Source organism: Oratosquilla oratoria, chromosome 30, assembly GCF_046742065.1.
Source record: "Oratosquilla oratoria isolate Oo_2021 chromosome 30, ASM4674206v1, whole genome shotgun sequence".
Taxonomy (NCBI): Eukaryota; Metazoa; Arthropoda; class Malacostraca; order Stomatopoda; family Squillidae; genus Oratosquilla; species Oratosquilla oratoria.
In genome coordinates, this window is record NC_134806.1 from 31834230 (window position 1) to 31846377 (window position 12148).

At 38.7% G+C, this 12148-nt stretch overlaps 1 protein-coding gene across 10 annotated transcripts in view; it reads right to left on the reverse strand.

Moving 5' to 3' along the window:
- The window catches only part of tutl (immunoglobulin superfamily member turtle), a 302646-nt gene that overhangs the window by 269591 nt on the left and 20907 nt on the right, over positions 1 to 12148 (reverse strand). For all 10 annotated transcript variants that reach the window (XM_076212759.1, XM_076212758.1, XM_076212755.1 and 7 more), the window contains exons 4-6: positions 9604 to 9829; positions 6236 to 6511; positions 5520 to 5807 (exon numbers count right to left, since the gene is read on the reverse strand). In XM_076212759.1, coding sequence (XP_076068874.1) covers positions 5520 to 5807; positions 6236 to 6511; positions 9604 to 9829 — 790 coding nt within the window. The remainder of the gene's footprint in view (positions 1 to 5519; positions 5808 to 6235; positions 6512 to 9603; positions 9830 to 12148) is intronic.

Below are 12148 nucleotides of genomic sequence, written 5' to 3' on the forward strand. Positions count from 1 at the left end.
TGGTTAAAGAAAATGGAGAGAAGTGGGAGGTGAGCCAGTTGTTGTTTGCTGATGACACTGCGCTTGTAACAAGATCAGAGGAGGGATTGAGGAAGTTAGTGACAGAGTTTGAGAAGGTGTGTGAAAGAAGGAAGCTGAAGATAAATGAGGGCAAAAGTAAGGTGATGAGATGTACAAGGGGAGAGAGTGACAGCAGGCTGGAAGTGAGCATAAAGGGTGAAAGACTGGAGGAAGTGGATAGTTTTAGATATTTGTGTCCGATTGTGGCAGGAAAGGGAGGAGTGGGGGTGGAGGTAGAATGTAGATTGAGAGAAGCGAGTAAATACCTTGGTGGATTAAAAAGTGTAATGAGAAATAGACTAAGAGGAGGTGGAATAGATTGAGAAGTAGGGGAGCACGGGAGGCAGAACAACATTGAGAGGAGAGAGTAGGAGTTTGAATGTGTTTGAGATGAAATGAAAGAGAGTTAAGTATGAATGATGTTGAAGATGATAGGGGTTACTAGGCTAGATAGAGTGAGAAATGAGGAGGTGAGGAGGAGAAAAGGGGTGGAAAGGGAGCTGGTACATAGGGTTGATGAAAGAGTATTGGGATGGTTTGGACACATGGAAAGAATGAGTGAAGAAAGATTAGTAAAAGAAGTGTGAAAGGCAGAGGAGGAAGGAGTGAATATGAGGGGGCGTCCTAGGATGAGATGGATGGATGGGGTGAAAGGGGCATTACAAAAGAGAGGAATGTCTGTGGAGGAAGGACGGGAGAAGACAGAAGATAGGGGTAAATGGAGAAGGGTTGTGTATGAATGATGCTGTGATGCATAAGGGGGAGTGGGGGGTTTGAGGAAGTGTGTGTGAGAAAAAATTTGACGCAGCCCAAAGGGATTTCTCCCCGTCTTCTCTTTTTCTGCATGAGGGGACGGAGAGGGGGGGGGGGGTCACTGAATTTATAAAGTGGCCTTGCTGTGGATGTGCTGTGTCATGCAACACTGCTTCTGACCAAGGGCAGTGGACAGGATGCAGGGATGACCTGTCATCCAGGAGGTGCCAAGATAAGAGGGAGGGAGGAGGGTGGAGGGGAGTGGAATATATAGGAAATGGAATGGGTGGGAGTGGTTTCTATGCCTTTTTCTTTTTGGCTAACCCCCGTGTAAGGGGGAAAAAGCCTTTGGTATATGTATATATGTAAGTTTTCATATATTTATGTTCCAATATTCTTTTATCAACACCACGGAAACTTTCACCAATGTAGACCTTTTTACAACCTAAACATGGCACACAGTAAACACCTGCTTGATGAACATTTTCCCTACTTTTATTTCGGCTTTTTATAAGATTGCCAACTGTAACCAAGCTGGTTTTCACAACATCAACACCAGCCTTGTTTAATAATGAGGAAATATTGTCTGCAACTGAGGTATTAGGTAATATGATCCTCTTTGTACATTCTTCTTTTATTTTTCCTACTCTTTTGTGGATAATTTCAGCTTTCTTCTTGGCTTTTAGGATAAAGTAAGGAGGGTATTTTAGTTCAGTAAAAGTGTTAAAATTTTTATTAAATTCTTCATCCAAATACTCCTCTGAACATATCCTCAAGCCTCAAAGATAAAAACCTATGATAATTCCCATTTTGGTTTTCTTATCTGTAGCAGAATAAAAATGTACATACTGTATTTTTCGGACCATAAGGCGCGGGCAAAATCCTTAAAATCAGCCAAAATTGGGCGGTGCGCCTTATCGTGAGGTACGCCTTATGTGTGGCTTCATTGCAATAAATGCCTCGGATAGTGATGTACTATTTTGACACGTTTCGTAGCTAGCCTGCCGACGGCGACAGTGCATAGGCCTAGCAAAAGTTACAACCAAGTTATAACCAAGATGCATGTATCTTGACAAGAAAATTGCGAAAACTTTGACAGTTTTCGAGTCCATGCCACCGCATTCATTCACGCTATCATGGCTATGACATGATAGCGTCCACAACACAGACAGCCATTTTGCATTGGTCTAGTCTCGCTCCACTCAGACTGTAGTCATTTGGGTATTTTTTTTAGTTTCGACCATGGGCGCAATATAGCAATAGAAAATTAATTATTAATTTTGTAAATTAAAATGTATCAACGTAATATGCAATTTTGTGGGCGGAAATGAAAATAAAAAAATACCTTGCTACAAGCAAATATGCTAATGAACAAAGGAACTTTGTATACCCCGCAAGCTGAGAGAGTGGTTGAAAAGCCCGCCAACGTCTCTCACGACGACGACAACGAGGACGAGCCGGATGACATTTAATTTGCAGGTAACGATTTATTAAACACAGGTTAGGTTAGGTTAGATGAATTTATCACCCTTTCATTTCTTCGACGTCGGCATCTATCATAACAAACATGGCGTACCATTCGTCCAACAAGACTTCGTTACTTATGAAATCTGTTTTAGCACCTTTTTTGTTTCTTCCACTCACAAAATTGCATATTACATTGATACATTATAATTTACAAAATTAATAATTAATTTTCTATTGCTATATTGCGCCCATGGTCGAAACTAAATATTTACCCTCATTTGTAATCTTGTGTTTTTAAGTGAATAGAGAATTCCAGGAATAAAACTGCAAATGTTGGTTTTATTCCCCACAATTCCTGTAATGTATGGAGGTGGTCTGGTTTCACTGACCAAAATAAAAATATATATAATTTATTTTTGTAATTTTGCTAAATCCCAGCCGATTTTTCTCATTCAACAACGAAAATGTTCAGTTCTGAATGCACTCACATATGCATGATTATCCAATGACGAGACCAGGTGCGCCTTATGGTCAGGTGCGCCTTATGTAAGGATGGGGAATAGCAAATTAAGGGTGCCCCTTATGGTACGAAGCGCCTTATGGTCCAAAAAATACGGTAATCATTATTATTTGTCTTTTTCCTAAAAACTTTAAACTTTATATTGTTTCCATCTCTTATTCAAAGGGTATCAAGATAAGATAACATGTTGTTAGTTTCATATTCTGTTGTAAACATGATACTATGTTCTACAAGATTTAACTGCTTTAAAATTCTACTCAAATCTAATCTACAAGAAGCTATTACAAGTACATCGTCGATGTATCTATGCCAAACTACCTCTCTAGGGACAATGTTCCTAAAGCTAATATTTTCTAAATGTTCTAGAAACAAGTTCGCCTGTACTGGGCTTGGTGGGGAACCCATTGTCAAACCTACTGTCTGTCTGTAATAATTATCACTAAAAGTAAAATAAGTTTGAAATACAAAGGCTCACTAGTCTGATAAGATCATAAACAGATATAGGTAATTCATCATGTTCAGACAATACATTGGTTAATACTTCAATGTTTTTTTTTGTTGGTACATTGGAAAATAATGATACTATATCAAAGCTTACCATCTGCTTATTTTTCATACTTATATTTTTAATCCTATTAATAAGATCACCAGAATGTTGAAAAATTTTGTATAAGGTTTCTTTTCCCAGCATTTTTCCATTTGCTGTGGGCAAATTATCAATTTAGTTTTTCCACTAGTCTTACTTTTTTACATTCGTTGTATGTATTCACAATCTGAAGAATGTAACATCCCTCTCTCTGGCCCAGGATTTAATAGGCTCCTACACCAGCTTTTCTTGCATCCTCGAATGCTTCTGTAGTGTGAATTTTCAGTACTTCGCAACTTCCCTCAAGGTATTTCTTCACTGCCATTGGAAATGGGTGATTAAAATCCAAAAGTTGTTTGGGAGTGCATCTAGGAGCAACTTTTTCTTCCAAACACCTCAACAGGAAATCCCTTCTGTTTCTTAAGCTGTAGGCTTTCTTCAGATGTCTGATGTATTTTAACTTAATGTTACCAGAATCATACTGAAGTCTGCAGGCTACGAACAGATGAGTAAAAGCAAAAACGACTGCAACAGCACTGTAGGAGAGAAGCCAAATGCATAGTATGGGATCCAATGTATTTAATGTTTTACCCAGCAGGGCTTCTTCAGAAATAACATAGTAGACAAACACCTGACTCCTTATATAACCCGAGCTTGCGGGGAGAAACTAACATGAAACTGGTGTAAACACAATTTGTGTATATTGCTTGTTACTTTTTTTTTTATCAAAATTGCTAAAGGTTTATTTATTGTAAAAAATCCATTGTTTTGATTTATATTATCAATGAGAGATATAAAAGCAGATTCAAATCACCTACGTTTCATAGTATGGTTTTCATATTTAATAACCTTAGAATTATTCTAGTCAGCATTGTAGCCTGTATTTTATCTATGTCTAACAATGGCATTATTCATATTGTAAGTTTTCATATCATATTTATGTTCCAATATTCTTTTATCAACACCACAGAAACTTTCACCAATGTAGACCTTTTTATAACCTAAACATGGCACACAGTAAACACCTGCTTGATGAACATTTTCCCTACTTTAATTTTGGCTTTTTGTAAGATTGCCAACTGTAACCGAGCTGGTTTTCACAACATTAGCACCAAGATGGGAATTATCCTAGGTTTATATTTTCAAGGCTTGAGGATATGTTCAGAGGAGTATTTGAAGAATTTAATAAAAAAAAAAAAATTAACACTTTTACTGAACTAAAATAACCTCCTTACTTTATCCTAAAAGCCAAAATTATTCATAAAAGAGTAGGAAAAATAAAAGAAGGATGTACAAAGAGGATCATATTACCTAATACCTCTGTTGCAGACAATATTTCCTCATCATTAAACAAGGCTGGTGTTAATGTTGTGAAAACCAGCTTGGTTACAGTTGGCAATCTTATAAAAAGCCGAAATACAGCTTTGTTCTCTTGGACTTTTCTCCAACCCTGTGCTTCCTTTGCTATGGACTCTTTATTTTCTTTATTCTTGTTCTTTAATTCCTCATTCTCATCTTTTACTTCTTTTAACTGTCTTTTTAATTCTTCTATTTCTTTGGTTAGGTTTTGATTCTCCTTCTTTAGTTCTTCCAGTTTATCAACTCTTTGGGTAACCTGTGATAATTGGTCAAACCTAACCTCCCATTCTTCGTTCATTTTTTTTAGTTTCTCCTCTAGATTTACTAGTCGGGGGAGGTTGTCACCCTGCTTCCTTGTTGTTCCTCATCTGTGTATTCTGCCCTCTGTTTGTTTACACCTCTCCTAAGATCCGGGGCCAGTTCGTCCCCTTCCTCATTTCCTTCCATTTTCCTCAATAATCCCTCTCTTTCTCCTATTTCTTCACCTTCCCACTACACCATGAGCTTTCCCCCTTCCCTACTAATACAACAAGATACTCCCTTGCTGAGATCCACGAAAATTGTACTTCTTTTCCGGAGTTCCAATCTTCGCCGTGTATCCGACATATGTGTTTGTGTGTGTGTGTGTGTATATATATATATATATATATATATATATCTTTCTCTGAGAAAACAAATTCCATTACCTGAGCTGGTTTTAATATGATTTGATTTACATATCTGGTATAAATTTTCTAAGTTAATGTTGTATAATTTCTACTAATATTTACTTACACTCCACATTGAGGTAGGCTGTGGCCCTTTGAGGTGTTCCAATGCCATTTGACACCTCACATGTAAATGAGCCACGATCATCGGCACTCGTTGGGTTTATTTCAAGTGTGCCATCCTTTTGTGTAATTGTGCGTGTGTCAAGCCATGTAAGCTGGTCAATGGAGACACCTTCTCGGTACCAAGTGACTGTGACATTTCCTGGTAATGCTTTAGCCTCACAGGGAAATTCAGCTTTTGCACCCTCCTGCCGAGTCTGGTTTTGTGGTGGCACTACAATCACAGCTCCTCCTACAGAAAAAAATATACTGGTTAAACTATTTTCATATGGTAGTAATGAGACAAAGAAAACTGCTTTTGAAGCAGCAGCTAGGCATGAGGTAATTTTTGAATGCTACTTTTACAATTCCTGTTCTTATAATTGAATATATGGTTTATAGTAAAAATATGAAGCTCAAATTTGTCTTTACTGTTCTTTTCTTGGCTTAAAGATTATTTTGCTTTCCTTTATTTTTTCTTGAACCTCAGTACTACTTTTTTTCTGACTGATACCACTTCTGCCCCTACTTATATTCTGTCAACCATTTCTTTATAATATTCAGATTTGACTTTCCATACTCCATCATCTCTCCTTTGTAAAACTAGTTAGAACTTTTCTAAGCTATCTCAAATATCTTTAATCTTATTCTCTCTATTTCCACCTATGTCCTATTCCTTACCTGCAATAACGACTTTGGCATCATGATGGACTCTGCCCTCAGCATTGCGGGCAACACAGACATAGTCTCCAATGTCCTGGTCACGAATTTTGTTGATGCGGAGTTCTGTGCCATCATTGAAGATAGCAACATTGTCTGTTGGCACCACTGGATGATTGTCCCGGAACCAGAAAATTTCTGGTTTTGGTGTTCCCTCAGCTTCACAGTTGAGGATTATGGAATCCCCAATGTTGACATATGTGACCTCTTCAGGTGTGGTGGTGAACCGTGGAGGTGCTGAAGTCAGACAGGACAAATTACATATGATGACAATGCAACTGTAGTTTATATAATGTACATGTTGGCATATAAAGTAACCTTTTAATTTTAAGAAATTAACCCTAAATGATGTGGTTCTCCCTACATCCCTGGTGTAAAATGTGAACCTTAAATCCTGTGATATGTGGTATGTTGTGAACATGGGTAATGGATGATAGTAAACATAACCCTACTTTGGTAATTACTGACAAAAATACCTACATCTTTTAATGAAAGATCTATTAACAGCTGGAGCTGGTTCACCCCCTCCACTTCCTTTCATGGCAACCCTCTCCTCATCCACTCCAAAAACTTTAAGTAGACATGGAGACCATCTCTTCAGGCTGCATCAGTCCTTCATCTACTCACAATCTCTCTTCATTCATTCTTATCTTTTCCGTTTTCCTGCTGAACAAACATTCTTTGTGCATCCACTTTTTCCAATCCATCGACTTCATTCATGGTCATGCTCTCAAGTTCAAGGTGCAGCTGTGTCTGGCCTGTATGAGGTTGTACTGCTAAATTTCTTCAGACAATGAGCAGAAAATGTCTACATCATCAAGGAACCTTGTGCACAAATATCTAAGGTGTCCACAAGTGGGCACAATCACCTCCACCACTCCTATGGGGTGCAGCCCCAAGGGACTGGCACCTGGTCTCCAGACCAGACCAGAGTCACTTTTTATGCTTGCACTCTACTTCCAACACTACCTCTCCTATACTCTATTTTTTTTTACATAAGAAGGTTAGTACACTAGCATCTACCCTTCCATTTCTCCTCCTATTAGGTGGTGATAGAGAAACTAACCCAGGCCCCTACACATGCCCCACCTGCAACACATTAACTATGCATTATGCACACACAATCATCAAATGCAACACATGCCACAAATAGCTCCATTTAAAATCTACAGGACTTACAAAAAAAAAAGTAACTAACACAAGACAATCCTCTCATCCACAAACACATAGAAATATAAACATACCCTACAATATTACAGATAAGCATAAATAGACTCACTAACAAACTCTCAGGACTACTCCATTTCCTACTTGAGCACAACATACATATTGCACTCATACAGAAAATAAAACTGACACCTCAAATAACTGTTCCCTTATTCACAGATTACACAATAATAAGAGAAGACAACACAAGACACAAAGGTGGACTTATAACACTAATACACAACAGCATACTCTTCTCCAACAAAGCATAAGACACCAGACAATCACAGACACCATCATTGAAATAATCACAATGCAAACACAAATTAGGAAAACAACTTACACTATCACAAGAATATATAGCCCTCAAACATCATCCACCTGAAGAGGATAAATCCCACAGCTCTGTCCCCTTAACAAAAAAACACATACTGGTAGGTGATCTGAATGCACACCACCCAAACTGGCTTGTCACTGAAGCAGATCAAAGTGGACACAAAATTCTTTAACAAAATTCCTGTAACAACCTCACCAGACAAGCTCTTCAACATAATCAGCAACCAACATCACCACAATTCCCAATGTGCTCACCCTCCATACAAGCCCAAACCACATGGGAAACCATACAAGACCTATCATCTGATCATTTACCAATCCAAAATCACTATAGAACTGGAAGAAAAATTACAACCCATGACGAAGAGAACTTTCATAAATTACCATAAAGCAAGCTGGCAGACATACTCAGAAGACACTGTGTGAAAATTAGAACACTTTGAAATAAAACAATAAACATCCCTGGATAAAGCTGTAAATAAAACAATCCTAAAAGTACTGACTGCACATCACCATGCAGTCACCACCCCAGTGTCTTACTGGCTTACTTTTGCACTGTGCAGTAAGCAGGGGACAGGGATGCCCTTTCATCCATGAGATGCTAAGATAGGAAGGACAATGATTTTATGGATGGGTATAATTTATCATGGCCTTGGATCACATGTTGGATTGAAGATCGAGAGCTATTAGCCTCCTTGATGAGAGTTCAGAGTTCATTCATGGCTTAATCTATGGGTGCTGTGGCCTTACACACATGTAGCCACCCAATGCCTTCCCTACCATATTTGGAGTGCCAGACTGCAGTGCAGCAATGCTGAAATTTTCAGCCCTGGAGAGGACTTGAACTGAAATTACTGAACTAGAGGTTGATTGCTGCATTACTGCAGTGTTGAGCCAGGTGTGGGATGGATGCAGAGTAGGTGTATATTTTGGCTTGGCCACCCTACTATAAAGGAGAAAAAAATTAACACAAAACTAATCAGGAATCAACTCAGACCTAGACACATGTCTTCTTTATCCACCTTCCTCACACGCACACAATAAAAAATTAGAGAATAGGAGATGGGACCCAATGAGCATTGCTCCTTTCCTGTATACAACAATAAGGTAAACACACACACACACACACGCAAGAGGGGATGGAGAGGGGGATTGTCAATTTAATGAAGTGGCCTTGCTGTGGATGTGCTGTGTCTTGCGGCACTGCTTCTGACCCAGGGCAGTGGACAAGATGCAGGGATGACCTGTCATCCAGGAGGTGCCAAGATAAGAGGGAGGGAAGAGGATAATAGGGAGTGGAATATGTAGGAGATGGAATGGGTGGGAGCTGTTTCTATGCCTTTGTTTTTTGGCTACCTCCCTTGTAAGGGGGAAAAAGCCTTTGGTATATGTATGTATAAACATAAGAAAAAGAGAATAATCTTCATAATTCTCACTAATCATTTATAATTGTAGTATAATGGCTGTCAATTTCTTATGAATGCCTTATGCAATCTTTCTAGTATAATACAGTTAATGACCCTACAAACATTTACAATTATCTACAGAAATATTGGACATGAATATCAAAGCACAAGTAATACTTTTAATAACCACTTCTGCTTACTAGCAGACTGCCCAAAATTTGGTTGTTGGAAGGTCATTCAAACTCTTACTCCTTACATGAACTCTGAAAATGCATTAATATTACAGTTCATTTCATCAATGACCTACTCATACATGAGGACAGCAATTAAAAACCTTAAAAATAATCAGTGAAAAATGTAAAAATAACATCATATGCATACCATGAACGTCTAAATGCACCCAAGTTCCATTTGTGCCTCCTGTTCGATCAAGATAGAAGACTTTACATTCATACCATCCCTGGTCTTTCTCTCTTACACTTGTGAGATTGAGAGAGGCAAGACCAAAGGTTGTGTCTGGAGAGACACGTGCCACTCTTCCAATGTATGAATCTTCAACATGAGGGTCATAGCCATCATACCAAATATATATAGGAATTTTGACATGCTGAAAGAAAAGAAAAAAGTTAAATGAGTCACATTGGCAATGATGTAACACTATATTCTAAAACACTCTTCCCACCTGAGTACAATAAGAAAAAGGAGAACTGTTGATATTCTTACATTACTAATATCATTGCACTTTAGGGGAAATATATAAAAAAAAAATCATATAATATATTGAATGGGACTAACAATAGCTATGTGCCAGTGGTGGTCCTGCAAGATGGACACCAGAGAAACCCACCTCCTGCTGTCCATCTTTAACCTAATAGTACCCTTACTTCTACAGTATATAGAGGTGCAGTTCTGAGAAGCTATTCAGTCCCTGGACCAGGTCCAAGATATCTATCAACATCTATGCCTCCTACACTTTTTCATATAAAGAGAAATGACAACCAGTGATTGCTCTCTTACTTCTCCTCTCCAGGACCCACACAAATCTTTGAACTCAGACAACAGTCCATCATTTCCTCCTAGAGAGATTCTCCAGGACCCACACAAATCTTTGAACTCAGACAACAGTCCATCATTTCCTCCTAGAGAGATCTATGGGAGAGTCCAAGGATTGTCATCAGTTACTATTAGGCTGTGGGCTTTCCATTAGTGACCCTCAAAATAATTATTATTGTTAGTACATCTGTCTCACTGCATTACATCTGACCTATATGCAGTGTCATCTGCAAACAACAACTGCTTCACCTTCCACTTCCCTCCACCATATCTAACCTTGTCCAATCCCCTGCCTATCACCCTCACATTCACCTGTACCACTCCATTCATGTAACAGTGAACAGCCATGACAACATTACACATTCCTGATGCAGCCCCACCTTCACCCAAAACCACTTGCTCTCACCATTTCCAATCCTAACACAACCTTTACTACTCTCATAAAAACTCATGACTGCCCTTAACAGCTTTCCTCCAAATCTCATATACCTGCAATACCTTCCACAGTGCCTTCTTGTCTATCCAGACTTAAGCCATCTCCAAACTTATAACTCACCCTCTCAACATCCCACTTCCATGAAATGGGGAGTGTGAAACCTGTAGTAGGACAAGCCCTGTCAGTTGTGGCAAGCCAATGGTTTTTTTTAGGCTGTTCGGGTCACCTCCCCACCTGGCCAGGGCCATCGTGAAACAATGCAAGAACCATGCAGCAGGTCCCAGGAATTGAACTCTCAACCACCTGATCATGAGTTTGACACAGCCACTGGGCTACCACATGTCCCAAATCCATAAAAGCCCAAAAAGCTTCCTTACATTTTGCCAATAACTTCTAGCAAATCTGCCTTACCACAAAAATTTTATCCACACACCTTCTACCTTTCCTAAATCCACACCAATTATTTCCTCTATTCCTCTCCTAATCCTCTCAATTAAAACCCCTCCATAAGCTTTTCCAACTACACTCAACAAACTGATCCCTCTAAAACTATTTCATTCACATTTTTTCACTTTTCCTTTGTAAAGCAGAACTATGCAAGCATTCTCATAATCCTCTGGCATCTTCCTCTCCCTTAGACATACATTAAATGACCTCATTAGCCAATCCACTATAACCATATTTCCCTTTGTTAAACACTCCAGAATGATGCCCATCTAACCAATTGCTTTACCAGTTTTCATAATTTTCAAATCTCCTTGTACCTCATCCTCTCCTATATCTCTCTAGTTCCCTCTCCTAAAACACTTATTTTCTTAGTATCTCTCAATGACACAATCAGTCCCTCTCTAACCTCCACATTCAACAAATATATATATATATATATATATATATATATATATATATATATATATATATATATATATATATATATATATATATACACATAGTGTATTTGGTATTTTGTTAGATACAATTAACATTTCTGTCCTTGGTGACAATATTGCACCAAAGAGATGGCATCATGATGATGATAATGATGATGATGATGATTATGGCTGCTGTCTTGAGTTTTACTGAGTGGAAAACTCAGAGCTCCACAGTGGCAGGTGATGGTTTTAAAGCCCTCCCACAGATCTCTCTGGGAAAATTTTTGGACTGTTATTTGTCTGTGCTGTATTGATGTGGAACTGTTTCTATGTCACCAGCTGAAAGTAGTGGTAGGAGGGGAGCAGTCATCAGTTGTCAGCTCTCCATATGTGAAAAGGTTTAATATAGCTGAAATTTATACAGATTTTGGGCACAGTCCAGAGACCCATGACCATCCCCTCAAGGCTGCAAATCCTGATGGAAGTGAAGGGGTTAATGGGTTTTGAAAACTGGCAGCTCCATTGTCCATCTTGCAGGACCATCACAAACAGATACATATCATTGGTC